At 39.6% G+C, this 25,818-nt stretch overlaps 1 protein-coding gene across 2 annotated transcripts in view; it reads left to right on the plus strand.

The window, feature by feature from the left end:
* Positions 1–20,614: 20,614 nt before the first annotated feature.
* Positions 20,615–25,818, plus strand: part of PRKD1 (protein kinase D1) — a 313,565-nt gene continuing 308,361 nt past the window's right edge. For both annotated transcript variants that reach the window (XM_045188313.2, XM_053928918.1), the window contains exon 1: positions 20,615–21,164. In XM_045188313.2, the coding sequence (XP_045044248.2) occupies positions 20,901–21,164 (264 nt within the window). In that variant the 5' untranslated portion in view covers positions 20,615–20,900. The remainder of the gene's footprint in view (positions 21,165–25,818) is intronic.

The following is a 25,818-nucleotide window of genomic DNA, read 5'->3' on the forward strand; positions in this document are numbered from 1 at the left end:
GGGACAGGGAGTCACACAGGGATACATCCCCTTTGTGGCCAAGGGAACACAGTGGTGTTGGTGTCACAGGATGGAGGGAGTGCCAGTGTTGTTGAGAGATTGGTTACATTGAAAAATAATAAAATTAATAATAAAATAATGTTATTTATTTTAAATAAATAAAAATATTGAGGATGACGGGAACCAATTTCTCACATTGAAGAGTATATTAACAAACTCAGAAAAGGAGAGTAGAAAACCCTGGCATTGGATTATAATTGGAGGTATCAATATGAACTCATTGTTTTATAATACTTTTATACAAATGGACATGAAATCGTTACAGAAGCATGAATGTGTGTGTATTTATGTATGTATGCATATATACATACTTTATTTTCCCAATCTATCAGCCAAGGGGGACAGAAGCAATGGGCACTACCAGGCAGTGCACCGTCTTGATTTCCTGTAACTATCTTCCACTGCAAAGAACCAAAGCACCTTGTGGAAGTGGCTGACTCTGGGGTAAGGATGGAGGATAAAGTGAGCCTGGGTTATCTTTTTGTGCCAAAAGTAAGAATATCCAATGATAGGGACACATTAAAAGGACACAGGATTTCAACACTTTAAGTAAATAGGAATCCATGAGCCCACAATCATAAATTTTTAAAATGAAGAAAACTAAGTAAAGTATCTTCTCAGAAAAAAATAAGAACATAACAGCTAACAGTGAGCTTTCTTACCTTGTAGGGGAAACAGCCATTAGAGGACAGAGACTCACAAAAACTTATGGAAAAGAACTTCCTGAGGAAAAGAACTCCAGATGTGAGATAAACTTGTTTGATACTTTAGACTTAAAGTTGGTACAATGTGATAAACACATTCAGTTTTTCAGTCTTTAATATACACAAATTCTTTTATTTTTTTTGGACTGAAAGTTTCAGCAAGTTAATATCAGGGCTTCTTTTAGATTTGCCACTTTGGCCAGACTTCCTGCTTTAACATATAACCTGTCCCCTGTACTTGTTCCCATCACAACCAACATTAATGTGACCAGATAATTATTTAGATATTTTCTGCTCTTTCTGGATTCCTTAAAAGCTATCCCTGGTCTTTCCCAAGTATTTGAGGCATAAGCAGACCAGCCTGAGACATGGACCATTTCCGATGCTTTATTTAGATATCAAATCCTCTTATGTTGGAAGAGCTTCTCATCATAAGTCCTGGAAATGTGTCATTGGTCTATGATTACAGCCAAATACTCAGATACAATTTAATTTAAAAAACATGTAAAGTTATTGATTGTTTCACTTTCCTTAAGACTGATTTGTTCTATCATGAAGGAATGAAAGGGTTGAAAATCTATTGAAACCATTAGATTCTTAGATTTTTTTCCTTTTGCTAGGCCCCACTTGTATCCTAAGTCTCATACAGATGTGATTATAGGGATATTTTTTAACTCTCTGATTCACTACCAAGGAGATACTTCTCTTTTTCTCTATATTTTTAGCTTCCAAGAAACAGCTTTTGAAGCTTAAATCCATTTCTGCCATTGCAACCAACTCTTTTGGCAACTTTTATGAAGAGCAGCAGGCTTAGAAAGTTATGGCCAATCTATTTAGCATTTCCTGTAGTCCTAAGGACTTACACAAAACATAAAAGATCCAAGCGCTGATTTCTCAAGTGCGTGTGTGCACAAAGGGGGGATAAGTAAGACAATGGAAGGCAAAACCAAAATGTTTAAATTACTATTTCAACTTAAATGCATTTATTTATTTATTTAAACTTTTTATTTTGAAATAATTATAAATTCACAGAGACTTGCAAAAATAGTATAGAGAGGTTTCGTGTACCATTCACTTGCCTTCCGCAAAGATTACATCTTATATAACTAGAGCACACTGTCACAAGCAGGAAACTCATATGGAAATGATGAGTGTGTACAGTCCTGTGCTCTTTGATCCCGTCTGTAGGTTTGTGTAACTGTCGCTGCAATCAACAAACAGAGCTGCTCTCTCAGTACAAAGCCCTGTCTTCCTTTTGCTGCCCCTCTGCGGTTACAGACCTCTCCCTTCACCACCTTTCGCCCCAGCAACTACTAGGCTGTTCAGAGTTTTTACACGTTTATTTTTTTGAGGCTGTTTTATAAATGGATTCTTACAGGATGGGACCTTCTCATAACTGCCTTTTTCATTCACCACAATATCCCTGAGATCCATCCAATTTCTTGCGTGTACCAACCGTTTCTTTTTATTGCTGAGTAGTATTTCATGATATGGATGGTCAAAACTTCCTTTAGCTATTCACCTATTAAGGGAAATTTAGATTGTTTCAATTTTCAACTATTACAAATAAAATTGCTGTGGACACTCATGTACAGGTTTTAACTTCCCTAGGATAAGTGTCCAAATTTGTGGTTGCTAGGATGTATGTTAAATGTATGTAGGTTTCATTTTCAAGAAACTGTCAAACCATTTTCTGGAGTAGGTGGACCATTTTACAATTCCATCAATAGTGTTGAAAGATCCAGTTGCTCCAAATCTTTGCCAGCATTTGATGCAGTATTCCTCCCTCTTCCTTTCATTATAGTCATTCTAATAGATGAACAGTGATAATCTCATTGTGTTAATTTACATTTTCTAATGGCTAGTAATGTTGCATATTTTCATGCGCTTTTTTGACATCTGTATATCCTCTTTTGTGCAGTGTCTCTATGTCTTTTGCTCATTTTTTAAACTGGATTTTTGTGCTTTTTTTACTGTTGAGTTTGATACACACACACACACATGAGTAGATTTGAGTCCTTTGACAGATATGTGAGTTGCCAATATATAATTTTCAATACAAAGTAATTTGTACTTTCATCCTTTTAATAGGGTCTATTGTTTAATAGCATTTTAATTGATTAAGTCCTATTGATTTTTCTGTTATGAGAAATCATTGCTATTGACTGAATATTGTACTGCCCCACCCTACCCCCAATCCATATGTTGAAGCCTAGTGTGGTAGAATTTGGAGATAGGACCTTCGGGAACTAATTAGGTCATTTGGGTGGGGCCCTAATTCATAGGACAAGTGCCCTTATAAAAAGAAATACAGCTCTAGCTGGTGTGGCTCAGTGGACTGAATGCCAGCCCACGAACCAAAAGTTCCCAGGTTTGATTCCCGGTCAGGGCTCATGCCTGGGTTGCTGGCCAGGTCCCCAGGTGGGGGCATGTGAGAGGCAACCAGTTGATGTATCTCTATGTATCTCTCACACTTGGATGTTTTCCTCTCTTCCTCCCTTACCCTCTCTCTAAAAATAAATAAAGTCTTAAAAAAAAGAAATACAACAGAGCTATTTTTTTCTCTCTCCTTAGTCTCCATCAGGTGAGGTTACAAGAAGAAGATAACCATCTGCCAGCTAGGAAAACTGCCCTCCCTCATCATAACTCAACCATGCTTGTTTGCACCGTGATCTTGGACTTTCCAGTCTCCGGAACCATGAGAAATGAATCTCTGTTGGTTAGGCCACCCAGTCTGTGGTATTCTGTTATAACAGCCTGGACTGACTGAGACAATCATGCTTTTGGTGTCCTGTCTAAGAACATTTTTAAATTACGGATTTAATTTTTTTAAATTTAAATGTTGATTCAGACTTTCAGACAAGGTGCAGGTGTAGGTAGACACACTGTACCTCCTCGGACAACCAAAAGAAGGACAACAACAATTTAAAAACAAAAAACAACCAGAACTGACAGAAAATCGAACTATCTGGAAGTCCGACAACCAAGGAGATAAAGAAGAAACATTCATTGAGACCGGTAGGAGGGGCAGAGATGGGCAGCTGGGAGGAGAGGACTCCTAGCAAGGCGGTGGCTGGTGGACCCAGTCGGGTGGCAGATTGTGGAGTGGGGCAGGCCAGGTTGCAGCTGGCTGGCAAGACAGCAGCTGGTGGACTAGGTGACAGACCACGCAGCCCAGGGCTCCAGTGTGGGGAAATAAAGCCTCAAACCACTGATTGAAAACACCTGTGGGAGTTGAGGCACAAGCAGGAGAAACTCAGCCACACAGGAGTTTGTTGGAGAGAACCACAGGGTCCTAGAACGTACACAAACCACTCACATGGGAAGCAGCACCAGAAGGGCCCAATTTGACTGTGGGTAGCAGAGGGAGTGACTGAAATCAGGCAGAGAGTGGAGCAAGTGCCCTTGCTCCCTATCGGGCCCCTCCCCCACATACAGCGTCACAGCACAGACATGAGCTTTACCTGCCCTAGTGAACACCTAAGGCTCCGCCCCTTTACCTAACAGGTGTGCCAAGGCAAAAAAAAAAAAAAAAAAAAAAAAAGGCCCAAATGAAAGAACGGATCAAAGCTCCAGAAAAAATACAACTAAGCAAAGAAGACATAGCCAACCTATCAGATGCACAGTTCAAAACACTGGTAATTAGGAAGCTCACAGAAGTGGTTGAATTTGGTCAGAAATTACATGAAAAAATGAAGGCCATGCGAAGAGAAACAAGGGAAAATGTACAGGGAACCAATAGTGATGGGAAGGAAACTGGGACTCAAATCAATGGTGTGGACCAGAAGGAAGAAAGAAACATCCAACCAGAAAAGAATGAAGAAACAAGAATTCAGAAAAATGAGGAGAGTCTTAGGAACCTCCAGGACATCTTGAAACGTTCCAACATCCGAATTATAGGGGTACCAGAAGGAGAAGAGGAAGAGCAAAAATTGAAAACTTATTTGAACAAATAATGAAGGAGAACTTCCCTCATCTGGGAAAGGAAATAGACTTCCAGGAAGTCCAGGAAGCTCAGAGAGTCCCAAAGAAGCTGGACCCAAGGAGGAACACACCAAGGCACATCATAATTAGATTACCCAAGATTAAAGATAAGGAGAGAATCTTAGAAGCAGCAAGAGAAAAGGACACAGTTACCTACAAAGGAGTTCCCATAAGACTGTCAGCTGATTTCTCCAAAGAGACCTTACAGGCAAGAAGGGGCTGGAAAGAAGTATTCTAAGTCATTGAAGGCAAGGACCTGCATCCAAGATTGCTCTATCCAGCAAAGCTTTCATTTAGAATGGAAGGGCAGATAAAGTGCTTCTCAGATAAGGTCAAGTTAAAGAAGTTCATCATCACCAAGCCCTTATTCTATGAAATGTTAAAGGGACTTACCTAAGAAAAAGAAGATAAAAAATAGGAACAGTAAAAATGACAGCAAACTCACAGTTATTAACGACCACACCTAAAACAGAAACAAAAGCAAACTAAGCAAACTAAGCAAACAACTAGAACAGGAACAGAACCACAGAAATGGAGATCACATGGGGGGTTCTCAACAGGGAAATGGGAGGGGGAGAGAGGGGGGAAAGGTATAGAGAATAAGTAGCATAAATGGTAGGTAGAAAATAGACAGGGGGAGGGTAAGAATAGTGTAGGAAATGTAGAAGCCAAAGATCTTATAAGTATGACCCATGGACATGAACTATAGGGGGGGAATGTGGGAGGGAGGGGGTGTGCAGGATGGAGTGGAGTGAAGAGGGGTAAATGGGACAACTGTAATAGCATAATCAAGAAAATATATTTAAAAAGTAAATGTTGATTCATGTACTTATTCATTATTGTGGGAGTTGTGGTATTTATGCTTTTGAGAAATTGCTACATTTCATCTAACTTGTCAAATTTATGTGTGAAGAATTCTCTATAGAGTTCACTTTTTCCATGTCTGCAGGGTCTGTAGTGATATCCCCTGCTTCATTCCCGATATTAGAAATTTCTGTCTTTTTTTTTTATCAGTTTTACTAGAGATTTTGTCCATTTTCATTGATTTTTGTTTTGACTTCCTCTGTTTTTCTGTTTCAATTTTATTAATTTCTGCTCTTATGTACTTCATTCTACTTGGTTTGGGTCCTCCCCCCCACTTTTTCCTAAGTTCCTAAGATGTGAGCTTAGGTCATTAATATAAAATTTTCCTCTTTTCTCAGGCATGCTTTTAGGGCTATACACTTCTCTCCCACAGATTTTTATATGTTGTAGTTTTATTTTCAATTAGTCCAATATATTTCTTGATTTTTCTCAAGATTTCCTCTTGGCTCCTTGTTTACTTAGAAGCGTGATGCTTAGTTTCCATGTGTTTTGAAAAATTTCTGTTATTGTTCTGCAATTGATTTCTCATTTAATTGTATTATATCAGGGAACAGACCTTGTATGACTTTAAATCTTTTAAATTTGTTGAGATGTTTTATGGCCCAGGATATGGTATATAGTGATAAATGCCCCAAGGATGTTGAAGAGGAATGTATATTCTGCTCTTAATAGGACAATATTCCATAACTGTGAATTCAATGTTGTTGGTTGATGATTTTGTTAATTTTTTTGTATATTTGATTTTCAACCTAATTGTTCTATCACTTGTTGAGTCGGGTGTTGACATCCTTAACTCTAAGTGTATATTTGTCTATTTCTTCTTACACTTCTATCTGTTATTTATTCCATCACTTCACTTTGCAGTTCTGATGTTTGGGGCTATATATTCAGGGTTTCTATGTCTTTTTGGTGGACTGACCCTTTTATAATTATTTAATGTCACTCTCTGTCTCGTAATTTCCTTTTTAAAGTATATTTTATTGTTCATGGTATTACAGTTGTCCCAATTTTTTTCTCCTCTTTATCCCCTTCCAACCTGCATCACCCCACCCTCCAGCACCCCCCCACCTTAGTTTATGTCTATGGGCTGTACACATAAGTTCTTCAGCTTCTCCATTTTCCATACTATTCTTAACCTCCCTCTGTCTATTTTGTACCAATTATGCTTCTTATTCCCTGTACTTTTCCCCCCATCCTCTCCCTCCCCCTCCCCACTGATAACCCTCCATGAGATCTCTGTTTCTGTGAATCTGTTCTTGTTCTAGTTGTTTGCTTAGTTTGCTTTTTTTTTTTTTAGGTTTAGTTGTTGATAGTTTTGAATTTGTTGTCATTTTACTGTTTGTAGATTTTGATCTTCTTTTTCTTAGACAAGTCCTTTTAATATTTCATATAATAAGGGCTTGGTGATGATGAACTCCTTTAACTTGACCTTATCTGGGAAGCACTTTATCTGCCCTTCCATTCTAAATGATTGCTTTGCTGGGTAGAGTAATCTTGGATGTAGGTCCTTGCTTTTCATGACTTGGAATACTTCTCTCCAGCCCCTTCTTGCCTGTAAGGTTTCTGTTGGGAAATCAGCTGACAGTTTTATGGGAACTCCTTTGTAGGTAACTCTCTCCCTTCTTCTGGCTGCTTTTAAGATTCTCTCCTTATCTTTAATCTTAGGTAACTTAATTATGATGTGTCTTGGTGTGTGCCTCCTTGGATCCAGTTTCTTTGGGACTCTGAGTTTCCTGGAATTCCTGGAAGTCTATTTCCTTCATTAGACTGGGGAAGTTTTCCTTCATTTTTTTGTTCAAATAAGTTTTCAATTTCTTGCTCATCCTCTTCTCCTCCTGGCACCCCTATGATTTGGATGTTGGAACATTTAAAGTTGTCCCGGAGGTTCCTTAGCCTCTCCCCATTTTTTGAATTGTTGTTTCTTCATTCTGTCCTGGTTGGATGTTTATTTCTTCCTTTTGTTTGAAATCATTGATTTGAATACTGGTTTCCTTCCCTTCAGTGTTGATTCCCTGTATATTCCTTTATTTCACTTTGTATAGCCTTAATTTCTGTCTTCATTTTGTGACCTAACTCAATCATTTGTGTGAGGATCCTGATTACCAGTGTTTTGAACTCAGCATCTGATAGGTTGTCTATCTTCTTGTCACTTAGTTCTTTTTCTGGAGTTCTGATCTGTTCTTTCATTTGGTCCATATTTCTTTGTCTTGGCGCACCTCTTACAATATGATGTAAGGGACTCAGCCTGAGGTATTTGCCAGGGTGGGGCAACCTTCTTTGTTGTGTCACCTGTTGTCTGTGAGGGTGGGGTCAGAGAGGAAACAATAGCGCTTGCTGGGCTCTCCCCCCACTTTCAGTCCCTTCCTCAGCTTCCCACAAGTGGATTGTGCCCTCTCAGGTGATTCCCAGATGGGTGGGTTTGTGTATGCTCTCGGACCCTGTGGGCCACTCCAAGGGACTCTTCTGTGAGACTGGGAGTTTCTCCCAGCCGCTGCTGCAAGCCCCACATATTTTACAGGCAGGGGTTTTGAATGTTTAGTTCACTGCACTGAAACCCTGGGTTTTGTGGTCTGTCTTGCTCCCCAGTTTTTCCTCCCTGCTTATCTGCTCAGCCAGCCCCTGCTATGCCTGCTGGGTCCACCGTCATGCTGAGCGGCTCTCTGCCCCTGGTACTGGTCTGGTTGAGTTTCTTTAACTCCTTTGTTGTCGGAGTTCCTGCAGTTTGATTTTCTGGCAGTTCTGGTTTTTTTAAATTTATTTTTAAATTGGTTGTTATCCTTCCTTTGGTTGTGCAAGGAAGCGAAGCATTTCTACCCATGCCTCCATCTTGGCCCTGTCTCGTAATTTTCTTTTCTGAAGTCTATTTTATATTATATTCATATAGGCATTCTTGCTTTCTTTTCATTAATATGCATTTACATGGTATATTTTTTCCATCTTTTTATTTTCAGTTTTCCTATAGTGCTATATTTAAAGTGAGTTTTTAGACATCTTCCATTGGATCATTATTTTTAATTCACCCTGCCAATCTGCATTTTAACTAGTATATTTACGCCATCTAGATTTTAATGCAATTATTGATGTATTAAGGTTTATAGATGTTATTTTCTTGTTTTCAGTTTCCTTCCTTTTTTTTTTCTGTTTTGTATTCCTGCCTTGCTGTGTGTTACTTGAACTTTTTATGAATTCTACTTTATTTTTAGTGTGTTTGAGTATATATCTTCCCATTGATTTTTTTTTTTTAGTGGTCGTGTTAGGGTTTACGTTATACACAACTTATTAGAGTATAATGGTATGAACATTTTACCCATTTGAGTAAAGTATAATAACCTTATATCTCTTGAAGTCTCTTTGCATTCCACTGTTTATAATATAAATTGTCTTAACTATTTCCTCTCTATAAACTTAGAACTATATCATATAATGTTAAAATTTTTCTTTCAACTATGAAGTCTAATTTTAAAAAAGAAAAGTCTATTGTATTTACCTATATATATACTTTCCCATTTTTTTTTCCTTTTTTATGTTTACGTTCCATGTTTCCTTTTTTTATCATTTCCTTTCTATTTTCATACTTTCTTCTACCCATTCTTTTACGGCAGTTCTGCTGGCATGAAATTCTCTTTAGTTTCCTTTTATCTGAGAATGTCTGGATTTCCCCTTCATTCCCAAAGGATATTTTCACTGGATATGGAATTCTATGTTGACAGATCTTTTTTGCTTTTAACACTTAACCAATATTGTGCCTCTTTTTTCTAGCCTCCATGCTTTTTTGATGCAAAAATTCACTGTCACTCAATTTTTTTTTCTTTTAGAGGTGAGGTGTAATTTTTGTTTTCTGGCTGCATTCAAGATATTTTATTTGTCTTTAGTTTTCAGAAGTTGGATTATGATATATCTTGGTATGAAATTCCTTGACAAATTTGGAAACTGACCAGTCGTTATTTCTTAGAATACTTTTAAAGCTCCACTCTTTTGCTTCTTGTTTTGGGACTTCAGTGACATAAATGTTAGAATTTCATCTCATTCCATTATATGTTATATTCTGTTTATTTATTTTTTTTAATTTGCTTTAGTCTACTTTTCCTCTTGTTGAGATTAGGTAAATCTATTGTTTTATCTTCCAGTTCATTAATTCTTTCCCCTGAACTTTTTCATTTTGTTAAGCCTATTTATGAATTTTTACTAGCTATTCCGTTGGGTTTTTTTTTCAGTTATAAAATTTTCATTTGGTTTTTCTTTATTTTTTTACTTTTTGCTGAAGTTTCTAATATCTTTTTGTCTTCCAATTTTTTCTTTTGTTTCAAGCATGCTTGTAATTGTTCATTGAAGTCTTTTAATGATGTGTATGTTAAAATCATTGTCAGATAATTCCAATACCTTTGATTACCTTGGTGGTGGTGTGTGTTGATTTTTTTTCATTGAGGTTAGAATTTCCTTGTTGTGTTTTGACAGCAATTTTCAATTGCATCCTGAACCTTATGGATATTGTGTTATGATAATCCGAATTTTATTTCAATCTTCTGTTTTAGCAGGTCTCTTCTGACATTGCGAGAGGGGAAGAGATGTGCCATCAAATTATTGACAGGTGGGGATGGAGGTCCAACTCCCTAGTCATTCTTCGTTGTCACTCCAGTTTGGAGGGTCACCTCACTGTTGAGTGGGTGTAGATTTCAGACCCCCCATGAAGCCTCTGCTCACACCACACCAGCAGTAGGGGAAAGGATGCCTCATCACCACTTGGAAGGGGTGGAAGCCTACCCCTTTACTGATAGGAGATGATTGACACCTGGAAGGATTGAAAGTCCAAGCTCCCCTCTAGACTTTCTCTGGTATCATCCCAGGGGAAGAGTGGTGGGGTGTTGTGTTGTGGGGGATGGTGGTGGGGGATTGTGCCTGGATTATTTCCTCTAGTGTGAGGCTGAAATAAGGAAGTTACTGCCTCTAAGTTTTCTGTCTTACAAGGCTTTTTCTTTCTTGTTTCTTTGGCTAGGAAAATTAGACTTTTCTTAGGGCTTTGTGTCGGTATTACCAGGTTGTACGTTTGACCAGCACTCAGTCTGGACACATGAGGCAAAAAGAAAACACAAGGAACTTACATTCATGTAACTTTGGGTATCAAAGTCCCTAGTTGGTTTTTTTCTCTCTACTTTTCAGAGTCTCACTATTTCTCTAACACACAATGTTTAGGGTTTTTGTTGTTGTTGTTGTTGTTGTACTTAGCAGTAAGAACAAGGAGAAGTGTTATCTTTTTCATGCTATACAGAATTGGAAGCCCTGCATGCACCCTTTTAAGTTTCTACTTTTGTATATATTTTTACACCAATCATATAGTAATATAATTACAGATTATATTATAAATAAATATAGAAACATATATAAGAGGTAGATGCTCAATTATTTTTTTCACTAATGGGGTGCATAGCCAAATGCAGATCTCAGAACACTGGTGTAATCAGTGCAGTGCAGATTCATTTCTTGTCCTCCTGGCTCTCCTAACTTGTGTGATTTGGAGCATTCATTTTTTTACCTCTGAAATGAAGCAATTGGGTAAAATGGTCTCTAATACCACTTTTACTTCTAAAATTCTACAAATAATGCCAGCTAGTATTCCTTCTAAAAGATATAAAATACCACATGAGAATTGTTTCCCTTATTTATATTTTACTTAAAGTATTTTTTAAATCCTGCAAATACTCATTTCCTCAAGGATAAACATTTATGCAATTTGTATTATAATAACAAATCAATCTGATACACAAATTACACAAAACAGCAAAATTGATTTGATTTTAAAAGTCTACTATTCATTCTAATCTTCTGCAAATTGTTAAGTTCAAGGTTACATTACCTTATTAAGTATCTTAGTGTTTCTCCTTGACATTTTTTAGTAACATACACACTCCCACACTTTTCTGATGAAATGAGAAAGGTCAAAAATTGGAAAGAGAGCTATTGTACTCTGTGCCTAAAGGTACAAGAAAAATGCCCTTTGTCTTTTGTGCTCTGTATGTATTCGTAAAATATATCTATTCTGCCCTAACACATTATATGTTACTACCTTAGTTTGCTAGGGCTGTCATAAGAAAATGCCATAGGCTGGATAACTTAAGCAACAGAAATTTATCTTTTCATAGTTCTGGAGTCTGAAAGTCTAAGATCAAGGTGCCAGCAGGGTTACTTTCTGCTAAGGCCTCTCTCCTTGGCTTGCAGATGTCTGTCCTCTTGCTGCCTCTTCACACAGTTGTCCCTCTGGGCATACATGCCCCTACTGTCTCTACCTGTGTCTTAAATCTCCTTTTCTTATGAGGACACCATTCAGATTGGATTAAGGCCTCATTTTTATTTTTAAGGATTTTATTTATTTATTTTTAGAGAGAGGAGAGGGAGATAGGGAGAGAAACATCAATATGTGGTTGCCTCTCATGCGCCCCCTACTGGGGACCTTGCCTGTAGTCCAGGCATGTGCCCTGACTGGGAACCAAACCAGCTACCCTTTGGTTTGCAGGCTGGCACTCAATCCCCTGAGCCACACCAGCAGGGGCAGGGCCTCGTTTTTAACTTAAAGGCCCTATCTCCAAATACAATCATATTCTGAAGTAATGGGCGTTAGGGGTTCAACATGTGAATTTTATGGTGGACATAATTTAGCATGAAACAGCCTCATTCACCATTCTGCCTAAAATGTAAATTGCATACATTAAGATTTGGAGATTAGGCTCATAAGGGCTATTTTATAATGACCATAGCTTTAATTTGGCTAATGTAGTAAAGTGGAATGTGGTGTGTGCGTGTGTCTGTGTCATATTTGTTCAAAAGAAAGCTGTCTTCTGCAGGTTGTTTCAAGGCGGTGGGCTGTCAAAATGCCGCACAGATATGCAGTTTAACAGTACCTAAAACGGGCCCGTTACAGATATTACAATGACATAATTTGGGGATGAACCAAGCAAATTTTACAGGCCAAATAGAATAATATTAATTGTTTTTTAACTGAAAACTAGATTATTCCATCAATTGTATCATTACTCAATAATCTATGACATTGTAGGTTTGGAAACCAGGGTTGGTTTGTTAAAACATAAAATGTCCTCAGCACAATTTTACTAGGTTTTAAAAATCAATTTTTAACATATTTTCTTCCATCTGTTTTTAAACCACATGCATATAATTTTTAAAGTATTGAATACTATACTTTAGCATTAAGAAAATCAGATTGGCACGTATATTTCTAGCCAATCGACAGAAAGTGTGGATGGAAAGTAGCAAATACTTTTCAATTTCACTGATCAGTGATATTTCATGAAGTTAATTTCTGTCATAATAAGACCCAGTTATATATGTGTATACACACACATACACACATATATTCTATCACTTAGTTTCCAAACATAGCATACTTCACTGTTTTGATTTCTGACAGAAAAACTGATATTCTCTTGAGGTGTCAAGTTTGATTTGAATATTCAATTTAAAAACTGCAAAATATCTTGCTAATTAAAAAAATTTGTTTAAGATTTTGTCAGCTTAATGTATTTCACCATTATAAATTCTTTGAAATATTTTTGTATCTTTAAATGATTCTATTTTAAAAGCCTCTAGATATAATCCTTGTTAGCAAACCTAATCCTTCTCACATATTTTAGATATTTTCCTGCAACCGAGTTTCTAAATTTTTATTTCAACTTATGAATGTATTTTCTGCCCAAGTAATAGTTATTCATATTTAAAAATCATGCTAGCAAAAACAGAAATAAAATAAATGTTCAAGCATAAGGAGTCAAAAACCATATTCTAAAATACTCCATAGTCATCCTCAATGATGTTTCCGAAGACTATTTAGTGACTTAGGAAAAAATATGTTGGTATAGTGAGTTTAAGAACAATGTTAAAAACAATATTTTTGGTATGACTTCACACACACCAAAAAAAAAAAAAAAAAAAGAGGTTAGTATTATCTCTGAGTTAAAGAGATTATAGTTTTTATTTTTTATTTAGATTTTCATTTTTCCAAATTTTGTGAAGTGACATGTATTACTTTTATAATCAGAAAAAGAACAATAAATGCAATTCTAAAATACACGTGCAACTTAGATAGTTGATTTGGGGGGAGGGTAGGCTGTTAGATTATGTCACACATTTTTGGGGGGCATTTTAAGCTCGAGTCATTTCACTCATTCAGTAAACAAATTTGAACTACTACCAACTATAGGTCCCTATTCCATGCCAGATATAATAATTGGTTTTGCAGACACTTAAGGAGGAGTATGTGGAGATGATGATAAAATGGCTCTCCCAGGTACAGGATGCAAGTAAAATCAACAGTACGTGATAGGTGTGACAGTAATATCCCTAAGAAAGTGCTATAAGCATATCTGGACAGAAGAGCTGTGTCAATCTGAGTCAGTCTAGATCACAAGAATAGAATTTATTTGAACCTCATTAACTGAGTGCCTCAAGGAAATGTCTGTCTGATTTAGAGTTGGTTTCTGTCACTTCAGCTTTTGAACAGGGTGGATATAAAAGACTATTATAGACTATAAAAGACTGCAAACTTTTAATCTTCAAACTGTAGTTGAACAGTTTGATTCAGAAAGCATGTTAATGAGTGTTTGTTATATTCTGCTCCTAAGGGATGGAAAGGTGAGCAAAACAAGAGTCTTTCTCTCAGGAAGCTCAGAGTCCAAATCAAATGTGTTTCTGTCATGTGTAATATGGACACATGTGATAATTTCATCCAAAATTTTTGCTCAAAACCAGACAATAACAATTAGAAAACACATTGTTTTCCTTCTTTTGTTTTGGCTGTGTGGAATATTACAGCTAAATATTATAGCATAAATCATGGATATTAATTAGTCCAGATATTTGTACTATTTATTTATTTTGATAAAAATTTCTATTGATTAAAATGGCTTTCTTGCTTCTTGAAAAGGACACAGGTGATAAATCGTAAATGAAAATTACATAAATGTATTCATCATTTAATTATGATTTAATTTCTATATAAGAACAAAGAAAATGTTTGGTAAGAGAAATAAAGTTTAAAATGAATATTCTTCATTGGTAACTTAAATTATTTTATTTTTCCAAAGCAAGTTACATTTCTTTCAATAACTAAATTCTTTTTAAAGTTCAACATGCAAGGTTACTTAGAGATGAGCATGCAATGAAATAAAGTGAAGAGGACAAAAATGGGCTGGGCAGTGGTAGGAGTGCTGTTTGCTGTGTGGACAAACTAACGAGCATGCAAATCCCATTATCTACACTTGTTGGCTTTGACATTCAACTGGTGCAGCAAGGGGCAAAGGTTAAGGTACTCTAGAGTGTTCTTTCATCTAAAAGAGTAAGTACGTATTTTTTTCTTGAATACATTCTGAAATAATGTATTTAATAATGTATTAAGTCTGAAATTTAATGATTTTTTTCTTTTTTCAGTTTATGAGAACTTCCTTTTTCCTACACAATCTGGATAACCAACTGGTTGAATGAAACACAATATATTCATAAAAATATGCATATCATACAAGTATAAGAAATTATATATTTCAAATAAATATAAAATTAATGTTTAATTCAAGAAGTATTCTCCATAAAGCTGTATGACACAAAGGTTTTAGTTTGAATGTATGTGATCAAATGTGTAAATAATTCAATTTTAAAATAGTAAAGTATGGGAAAGAAGGTTTACTGTGGTTGCAACAATATGATTTTTTTAGGATTGTATATTTGAGGGTAAGAATAAAAAATGCAGCATGATGACTAAGTACAATATGGCTTTAATTCCACATAAGTGACTTCATTTTAATTATTCAGCCTTGCATCCTAGTGGAATATGAATTTTATAATGACTGATTTTCAGAAATAATGACATTTTAAATTTTTCTAAGCCAAGAAATTATTTTTTCTTAAACTACTAAAGCTATTTTTCCTGGTTATGACATGTGGAAATAAATCTGCCAGGTTCTTTACCTTAAAAGTTCATTTTCCAAATCAAGCATCAGAAGCCACACATAATTCTGTGTATCCAAATCAATTTGCAGGGAGTCTAGATTAGGACATTGAGCACTGACCCTTCTTTCTAAGGTGGGATTCCCAGCCACTGCCAGAAGTGTGTTATTTCAGTAATATTAGCCATGATTAAAAAAAAATAAAATGCCTATTCATGAATATAAATTATATAAGCCACTATTTGCTTTCTAAATCCTCCTTTTCTTTTCCAATGTTCAAACATCCAGAGGGATTAAAACCACTGAATTCTCTCAAATCCTTCAAGTTTTCGAGGTGTAATTTCAAAGTCACCAGAGATACATACCAGGTTTCTTTGAGATATTAACTACTGTTCATTCTCTTGTCATTCAGCAAAAGTGGATAGCAGTTGGCAAACTGTCAAATCTCAGGTGCCTGCTATAGAAATGTCAATAACTGACTCCATGGGAATTTTCTGCTTGTTATGGGGAACTCCATTAGTTTTGAGATTTTTTTTCCCTTCTTGTTCCAGTCACTTATCTTATATATATAGTAGCCAGAGAGTGATCTTTTACAAGTGTTAATTAAATCTTACTGAGCTCTGGTTTAAAATATTCTAATGACTCGGCAGTGCATTGAGAATAGAATAAAAACTCTTTACTATGGCTTTCAAGACCCTTTGAGACCTGGGTTCTACCAGCTCCCTGACTTCATCTCACACAATTGCCCCTCCTTTCCCGTGCCTTGAAAATGGCAAGTACAGAGAACCAAGATGGCGGCGTAGGTAGACACACTGCGCCTCCTCGCACAACCAGAACTCACAGAAAATCGAACAGCAAGGAAGTCCGAAACCAAGTAGATAAAAAAGAAACATACATCCAGACCGGTAGGAGGGGCGGAGACGGGCACCCAGACGGAGAGGACTCCCGTTGCTGTGGCGGGACCGAGACTGGCGGAGTGTGGGACAAACGGGGCAGGCAGTCTGACCACTGGCAGACCCCACGACCCCACATTCGCACACAGATAAACTGGACAAACAGCGGGGAGCGAAGCAGACCACCTAACCCAGGGCTCCAGTGCGGGGAAATAAAGCCTCAAACCTCTGATTGAAAACGCCCGTGGGGGTTGGGGCGGCAGCAGGAGAGACTCCCAGCCTCACAGGAGAGGTCGTTGGAGAGACCCACAGGAGCCTAGGGGGAGTGCACAAGCCCACCCACTTGGGAACCAGAACCAGAGGGGCCCAGTTTGATTGTGGGTAGCAGAGTGAAAGACTGAAATCCGGTGGAGAGGGGAGCAGGCCCCATTGCTCCCTCTCGGCCCCTCCCCCACATACGTCACAGCACAGCAACCAGCGTTACCCCGCCCTGGTGACACCTAAGGCTCCGCCCCTTAAAGTAACAGACATGCCAAGACAAAAAAAAAAAAAAAAAAGGCCCAAATGACAGAACACTTCAAAGCTCCAGAAAAAATACAACTAAGTGAGAAAGAGCCAACCTATCGGATGCACAGTTCAAAACACTGGTTATCAAGATGCTCACAGAATTGGTTGAATCTGTTTGAAAAGTAGATGAAAAAATGAAGCCTATGCTAAGAGAAACAAAGGAAAATGTACAGGGAACCAATAGTGATGGGAAGGAAACTGGGACTCAAATCAACAGTGTGGACCAGAAGGAAGAAAGAAACATCCAACCAGAAAAGAATGAAGAAACAAGAATTCAGAAAAAGGAGGAGAAGCTTAGGAACCTCCAGGACATCTTGAAACGTTCCAACATCTGAATTATAGGGGTGCCAGAAGGAGAAGAGGAAGAGCAAAAACTTGAAACTTATTTGAACAAATAATGAAGGAGAACTTCCCTAATCTGGCAAAGGAAATAGACTTCCAGGAAGTCCAGGAAGCTCAGAGAGTCCCAAAGAAGCTGGACCCAAGGAGGAACACACCAAGGCACATCATAATTAGATTACCCAAGATTAAAGATAAGGAGAGAATCTTAGAAGCAGCAAGAGAAAAGGACACAGTTACCTACAAAGGAGTTCCCATAAGACTGTCAGCTGATTTCTCCAAAGAGACCTTACAGGCAAGAAGGGGCTGGCAAGAAGTATTCCAAATCATGAAAGGCAAGGACCTACATCCAAGATTACTGTATCCAGCAAAGCTATCATTTAGAATGGAAGGGCAGATAAAGTGCTTCTCAGATAAGGTCAAGTTAAAGAAGTTCATCATCACCAAGCCCTTATTCTATGAAATGTTAAAGGGAGTTACCTAAGAAAAAGAAGATAAAATATATGAACAGTAAAAATGACAGCAAACTCACAGTTATTAATGACCACACCTAAAACAAAAACAAGAGCAAACTAGGCAAACAACTAGAACAGGAACAGAACCATAGAGATGGAGATCACATGGAGGGTTGTCAATAGGGGAGTGGGAGGGGGAGAGGGGAGGAAAGGTACAGAGAATAAGTAGCATAGATGATAGGTGGAAAATAGACAGGGGGAGGGTAAGAATAGAGTAGGAAATGTAGAAGCCAAAGAACTTATAAGTATGACCCATGGACATGAACTATAGGGGGGGAATGTGGCAGGGAGGGGGTGGGTAGTGTGGAGTGGAGTGGGGGGGGAATGGGACAACTGTAATAGCATAATCAATAAATATATAAAAAAAAGAAAAGCAAAAAAAAAAAAGAAAATGCCAAGTACATTCCTGTGTTAAGGCTCTTTGAACCAGCTGTTCCCAATACCTACTACAGTACCCAATACCCAGATCTTATTCTTACTGGTTCCCTTCTATCATCCAGGTTTCGGCTCAAACGTAAACTCAGTAAAACATTCAGTTCGGGGGTGTCAAACTCATTTTCAGCAGGGGCCACACCAGCCTCGCGGTTGCCTTCAAAGGGCTAAAATAATTTTAGGGCTGTATAAATGTAACTACTTCTTAACGGTTAAGGAGTTGAAATTACATTCGGACCTTTGAAGGCAACCGTGAGGCTGATGTGGCTCCCACTGAAAATGAGTTTGATGCCCCTGCTCTAGTTTCTATATACCTTTCAAAGTAGTGCCTCTTTCCCCCCACAAGTCACTAATGTTACTATTGCATTATTTTTATTCATTGCAATTATGATTATCAGAAATAATGTTATTTGGTTTTCTTTTTAATGTTATGGCAGGGATCTTGTACATCTTCAGAGTTGCATACCTGGTGCCAGTATAGTGCCTGGCACAAAGAAGGCCTTAACATCATTGTGATATCTACAAAACATGAATGTCTTCAGCTCTCCTAACACTCAAGCAAAACCAGCTTTTGCAAGCACCTTGCAAAGTGACCAGCAGAATTTTTTTTCCTGGTAGTAGGAAACTGTGGGAATATTGACTTTATTCCACCTTTGAAAGAAAATGAAATGCATTTTTCTGTCATTAAAAATCTTTTTGGACAATTCAAAAGGGCTTTGCATCAAGAACAATTCTACTGTTCTCCTAGCTTAGCTGAACCTAGTACATTACAAAAATTATACCTTACCATGGATGAAGAGAAACACTTCATAAATAAGTAAGTAAGCAGGGAAAATACTAATGCACACATGTCGACTTTCTCACAACATCAAATCCAGCAAGAATAAATTCAAATCTCTTCTAGAGCAGTGAATAACACAATGTTGTTGGAAACATTCAAGGCTCTGTAACTGACCCTGAGAGCGAACTCTTAAGAGAAAATAACCTTACAATGCTGTATTCTGGGCCAGGACCTGAAGTCAAGATATAAACAAACAAACAAAATATGGAGCAAAATAAAATGTAATCAAATGCAAAAGAAACATACATAATGGGTTCCTTGGATATGCCTGAGCGTGCTTGTGTAAGGGAAGTAGAGAGATGGGCAGCATGGCTGGCTACCTAATTTGCCTTGTCCACTTCGAAATGAAAAATCAAAAATGCCTTTACTATGACAGGCAGCAGACCGTAGTGGCAGCGCTACACCTAGCAGGGGCCTTCTGAGGTCAAGACCCTCACAGACATGAAGCCTAGTGAGGAGATTATTAGAATTTATCTTCAAGGTCTGGGAATCAGCCCCCACTCCCCCACCACCTCCAAACAACAGCAACAGGGAATATTATCATAATTAGAGTGGATGGTGCCCGACTTTGATAGTGGTGGCTTTGGGCGGAGCTGGGGGCACCACTCCTACAAAGCCGACTTTAGAGTGACAGAAGAAAGAAAACAGTCTTTGAGACTCCAGAACTAGACGCTCCAGACACAGAGGAAAAGGTAAAAGGAAAGAGGCCGCATTAGATTGTCCTCCTGACGTTTTGCAGACAGTGCCTTTTTTTTTTTTTTTTTTTCTTTTAAAAGGTTTTCTGAATCCAGCCACTGTGTATGCCTGGTGCCTTAGGAGTTGCGGTGGAGTAGGTGGGTATCAGGGTGTGTCAAAGAGACAAAAACCGTAGAGACAGGTTTAAATACATTTCCGTGGATTGGCTTCCTACCCGCTCTGGCAACAAACCCCAGGGCTCCTAGAATGAGCCAGGATGTAAGTGGGTTTCCTGGGACCCTATTTTTATCCTCCCCTGACACTCCGAAGGTAACACCCAAGGGAATTGCAGGGCTCGGTATTCTGGATAATACCATCACAGATCACCTTACTAGCAGATGTGCCAGCCCTTGGGCATTTGGAAGAGGCTGTAGGGTCTGTGGGAACCGGGGAGCGCGAGGCCAGGGGCGGCGGGTCGCAGGAAGCGCTCTCCGTCCCATCGGTCCGCAGTTGGACGGCCGGGCTAGCGGAGACAGGAGTCCCCGCGGGGAGGGACGAACCGCACTCGCGGAGGCGGCTTCGAGCCCGGGCGCTGGGTCCTGCCCTGACTAGTGGAGTTCAGGCCCCAGGAACCGCCGGCGGCAAGGCTGCGACCCAACACCCCGCGGGCACTGCCGCCGCTCCCCCGCGCTCGCTCTGCCGTGACTGCGCAGCGCCCGCCCCCCGCTCCCCCGCCCCGCCCCTCACGCCCCCTGCCCCGCCCCCCCGGCGCCCCGGCCGCGCTGACCCGCAACCCTGTCCCTCCGAGCCCGCGGCGGCGGCTGCTGCTCCGCGGCGGCGCCTCCCTCGCGCGGCGCCCGCGCTCCCGGCAGCGCAATTCTCCCGCCTCGGCCATTTTCCCTCCTCCCTCTTCCCTCCAGAGCCTCAGCCTCTAGTCCTCCCCCCGCGCGGGGACTTTTCCGGAAAGTTTTTATTTTCCGCCTCGGCTCTCGGAGAAGGACGCTCCCGGCTCAGCTGCAGCAAAACTTTTCAGCCGCCGGCCCCCGCCCTCGGCTGCCCTTCCCGCGCCCGGCCGAGCGATGAGCGCCCCTCCGGCTCTGCGGCCGCCCAGCCCGTTGCTACCCGTGGCCGCGGCGGCGGCGGCCACGGCCGCTGCGCTGGTCCCGGGGTCGGGGCCGGGGCCCGCGCCGTTCCTGGCTCCCGTCGCAGCCCCGGCCGGGGGGATCTCGTTCCATCTGCAGATCGGCCTGAGCCGCGAGCCGGTGCTGCTGCTACAGGACTCGTCCGGGGACTACAGCCTGGCGCACGTCCGCGAGATGGCTTGCTCCATCGTCGACCAGAAGGTAAGGCGCGCGGCTGGGAGCCCAGCCCCTTCCCGCCGCTCAGGGGGCGCAGCCCGCCCTCCCAGTCCGAGGGCTGAGCCGCGAGCCGGCCTCGCCGGCGCTCTTGGACAGTACTGGCACCCGCCGAGGTTGGACGGCCGCAACGGAGGCACAGCACTCCTCCAGTTCTCCTTTGCCCCATCTTATATTTCCCGATTTCTCTCCAGTCTGCATCCTCTTATCCATATCCATTCCTCTCGGGACATTTCTAGGTATATTGCTCCTTTCTTGTCACGCCTCTCTCTATCCTTAATACTTCCCGGCTCTCCCCTCTCTTCCCCCTGGTCCAGCACATTCCTGGCACTGGAATCCACCTTCCTGCACCAGAGTACCCCCGGGACACGCTTAGCACCGTTTCAGCACCACTCCCTTCCACTTTAGGCCTCTCTTTAGCTCAGATTGATGCTGAGGAGTTCCTGGAATAATCTGGAGATGAAGAACTTCTCACCTGTCAAATAAGCTTTTAAGAGGATGATTGATTAGGCCAGCTGTGAAAACAACTGACTAGACCACAGCTACCCACCTCTACGTGAACATGGGAGCAAATTTTTCAACATACAGTCTGAAAGTTGCAGCTTTCTTGCTTTTCATCCATGGGTTACTGATAGTGGGACATTGGGAGTGGGAGCACAGGCATTTAAACGGTGGGCGTACTGCGCTGGAGCACCCGGGAGACTGTACGCGTAAGTTTTTGGCGTGGAACTTTGGACAGCGGCCATCAAAGGCAGGTTGGAAAAAGGGCCATTATCCTGGGCCAGGCCACCCGGGGAGGAGACCCAGCCCGCCCACCACTGTTAATAGTGCAATTCTGAATTTCAGGTTGTTTCTGTAGCCATCCGGAGGAATGTTACATGGAGGGGGTGATAAGAGTGTAAAGGAGAGGGGACCATGGCGCCAGTCCTTTTAGTGTAAACAGCCAGGGTCTAGCGGGTGGAGACAGGTCTGCAAAGGTACTGAATTTCCACCCTGGAGGGCTGGCTGCTACGTGCTTTGTAAATATCACTTGAATAATCATGAATGCTTTCTTTAAACTTTTGGAATGGAGTTTGCTAAGCGTGAGTGTTGTATATTGTGGCACTCTACACAGGGATATTAGGAAAAGCCTCAGGGAAAAATCCCTAATCCATGAAGTTGTAAAAGTTCTGAAGCCTAGGCTAAGGTAGCAGTGAGAGCCAGGGAATTTGTTTATTGTATGGAGTGATAGTTTATATTTCACGCGATTTAATTTTTTTTGCAACTTCCATGTAAATCACATATTTTGTCTAATTTTGGTATAAGTCATGCCAGGGTCCTCCTTATCCCCAATATTTCGAAAAGAATGTAGCAGGTGAGCAGGAGCACTGTCCTAGGCACTGATACCCTTCCCTTAATGGAAGTTGTAGTCTACAACAAACTCTCTCAGGGTGCAAACCAGTAAATTAAAGAATACGGCATAAGGACATAAACAACATATAATAAAATACCCCCCAAAGCTAGAGCAATTGTATAGAATTTTAACTTACCTAAATTCTAAAGCAGATGATAGAATTATAGGGATATTCAGATTGGGTCAAATTAATATGGACAGGGTGTTCTTGGTCCATTTTAACACACACACACACACACACACACACACCCCTTGATGCAGTTTAGGATGGGGAGAAACAGGTATGGTTCAAGAAGTTTGGGATTGGGATGTTGCATGGAGAGTGAATTCTGAATCTGGGTCGTCTTATTAGCTAGCAAGACAGAAGTTATATGGAAGGAGTGATATGGGTGCAAAGGGAGTGAGGCTATAGGCTCCTGTGGTGCACAGTAGGCCTGAGGCGAGTGACCAGGATATTTCTAGAGAAAGTATTATTATGAAAAGGCCTCGAAATTAAAAGGAGCTCAAATTACTGGAAGCCTTCGTAATCTTCTATATAGACATATCAAACCAAGGTCAGCTGAAAGATGGATGTGGAAGAAGTTCTAGAATGCCAAAAATGTGATGGCAGGAAGAAAACTGGAGTTCAGTCATGAGCTAATTGAGACCCGAGCCAAAGCTGGGGGTAGGGTGAGGTGGGCATGCCAGAGAAATACTGGAAAGGGAAAATAATCGGCCCTGGTGACTGACTTAAAAGGGGAACCCCTGTCTTTTATATTTAGTAGTTCTTCTGTCTCTAAAAGAAGAGTTTGAAAAGTTTGACTGCTTGGGATAGCCAAGGTGAGATCTCACTTGCACTTTATTTGTGAAGGTTATGGCAAGGGGAGAGAGAGATCCAGAGATTTGGATTTGAGTTATTAATATCCAGGACACTGTAAGTAAATATTTACTGGATGGTATATCCAGACAGGACTCTTTCCATCTCTCTGTCTTCTCTCTGTCTTGAGATACATTGTCACCAGGGAGAAGCATGGCTAACTGGGCTGAAGGTCTGTCACAGGATGGCAGGAAACTCTTTGTTTTGTGACAGTAGAAATTGCAGAGACGGTCAGTGTGGAGTTAAGATAGAGAGAGGTGGTCCTTTGTCCCTTACTTCAAGTTCTCTTGGAGTACTTTTTAAAGGCAGCAATGTGAGGAAGAATGATGGGAGAGAAAGAAGATGTGGGGAATGGATGTTTTAGGAGAGCGCTGCGAGTTTGAAATCATTTACAATTTACTGTTTAGACAGACTGGAGTCATGTTGGTCTCAGCAGTGTCCTCTGCGTTCACTCTTCTATGATGTGTTAAGAGGGTTTTCATGTATGTTGGAGAGTTCCCTAAATACTAAGATCAGCCTAGCTTAAATCTTTGGAAGTATTAGCTGACAATTCAGTTTATTTCAGCAACATTCATTGGGCATTTTCTGTAGGATGAGCCACTGAGGTGTACAGGGCTTAATAAGAGAGCCCTTGTGCCTGAGAAACATTTTTAAGTTATTGTTGTTGTTATTTAGAATTTAGACTATAGTTTTTCTTTATATAGATTTGAAAAGTGGCAGACATATGATTGTAACTTGGAAAATTTTGATGATAAGTCAACACAAATACTCTTAAATATAAAAGTATACTGTACACCAAGTATGTACTGAATTATATAACTAAATAATTATTTTATCTTGAAGTTCAGATGAAAATTCTAGTTTTGCTGTAACAAATTTACATATAGATTTGTATGTAACAATGTATGAATATGTAAGATGTAATTAATTCCTTTTTCTTGGAAGTATTTGCCCAACATTATTTTTATATTATACTTATTCTTTACTTTGCAAGCATGCAACCTTGAAGGCTGGTTGTATATAAAAAAATGTATTCTTAGTGTACATGATTATTGTTATTTAAAAAATAACAGTAATTGACCTCACTTTGAAACACTGTTACTTTCTATTATCAGAGGAACCTTGAATATATGGGCTAAGAAGGAAGTGTTTTGAAGCAAGGAACAGTATAGTACAAGGGAGACATTAGTCTGGTTTCACAGTTCACTGTCTATCTCTACACCCCCCGCTCCCACACACACACTTAAAAAAATAAACAGTACTAATTTAGGAATGTGGGATGCAGTTAATAGAAAGACAGCTTATATTTCTTTTTTGAATTTACTTAAATGGAGTAATAACATCAATAAGACTCCTGGCATGTCGATAGTTTCTCTTTGTAGTCATACATCTGACCAAAGAAACTAACTAAAGGGTAAGATTTTATTGCAGATCGCTCACTAAAGGAATAACCACGGTTAGTGCCTTGTTTTGAGAGCAGCTTTACTCTGCTTGTAGTTGTTTCATTTTCTTAATTGTAAATTGTTTTCTTAACAGTTGTAGTGTCATTTAAAAATTTGTTGTTAATTTTAGCTATGTTACTGCTACATACATTGAGAAAGCTGAAAGTAATTAGCTGCTTGACTTGTCCAGCATACATGGGAGAACAAAGTTCTTTTAAGCTAATGATGGTGTTTGGGCCTTAGATGTATATTTTTATTCAGATTTTGTATTTGTCATTATTGTGTCTATTGAGTTCTGATTTAATGATAAAGTATAGGATTTGTTTTTTCATTGATTCTGAAGTAATGTTAATACTGTATATTTATAATTTAAAGATGTTATTTATTTATTTTTTTAGAGAGAGGGGAAGGGAAGGAGAAAGAGAGGGAGAGAAACATCAACGTGTTGTTGCCCCTCACATGCCCCCAACTGGGGACCTGGCCCACAACCCAGGCATGCTCCCCAACTGGGAATTGAACCAGTGACCCTTTGGTTCAAAGGTCAGCACTCAATCCACGAGCTACACTAGACAGGACTGTATATTTATAATTTTAATGTGTTTTCAAGCTTAGTAGTGTAATAAGATTATATTATGGTATATATGTAATGCCTATGTTACATATATAATATATGTGTATGTATATAATGCATATATATGTGTTATATTACCTAAGCTTCTAAATGTGTTTTGAAACATATTTTTAAAAACCTAATTATCCACATATAGCTGCCAAAAAAGTGGGATCTCATTATATATCTCATAATCCAAAAGAGAAGCTATGCTTTATTATTTTTCTATCAGTACACAGAACTAGAAACAGTTTCTTACAGTTGTATACTATTTAACAGTTTTCCCAAGGAAAATACCCTCCGAGCCTGTGAAGTTAAAGGCGTTCAGCCTTAGAGTCTTT

This window comes from Desmodus rotundus, chromosome 7 (genome assembly GCF_022682495.2).
Source record: "Desmodus rotundus isolate HL8 chromosome 7, HLdesRot8A.1, whole genome shotgun sequence".
Lineage (NCBI taxonomy): Eukaryota > Metazoa > Chordata > Mammalia > Chiroptera > Phyllostomidae > Desmodus > Desmodus rotundus.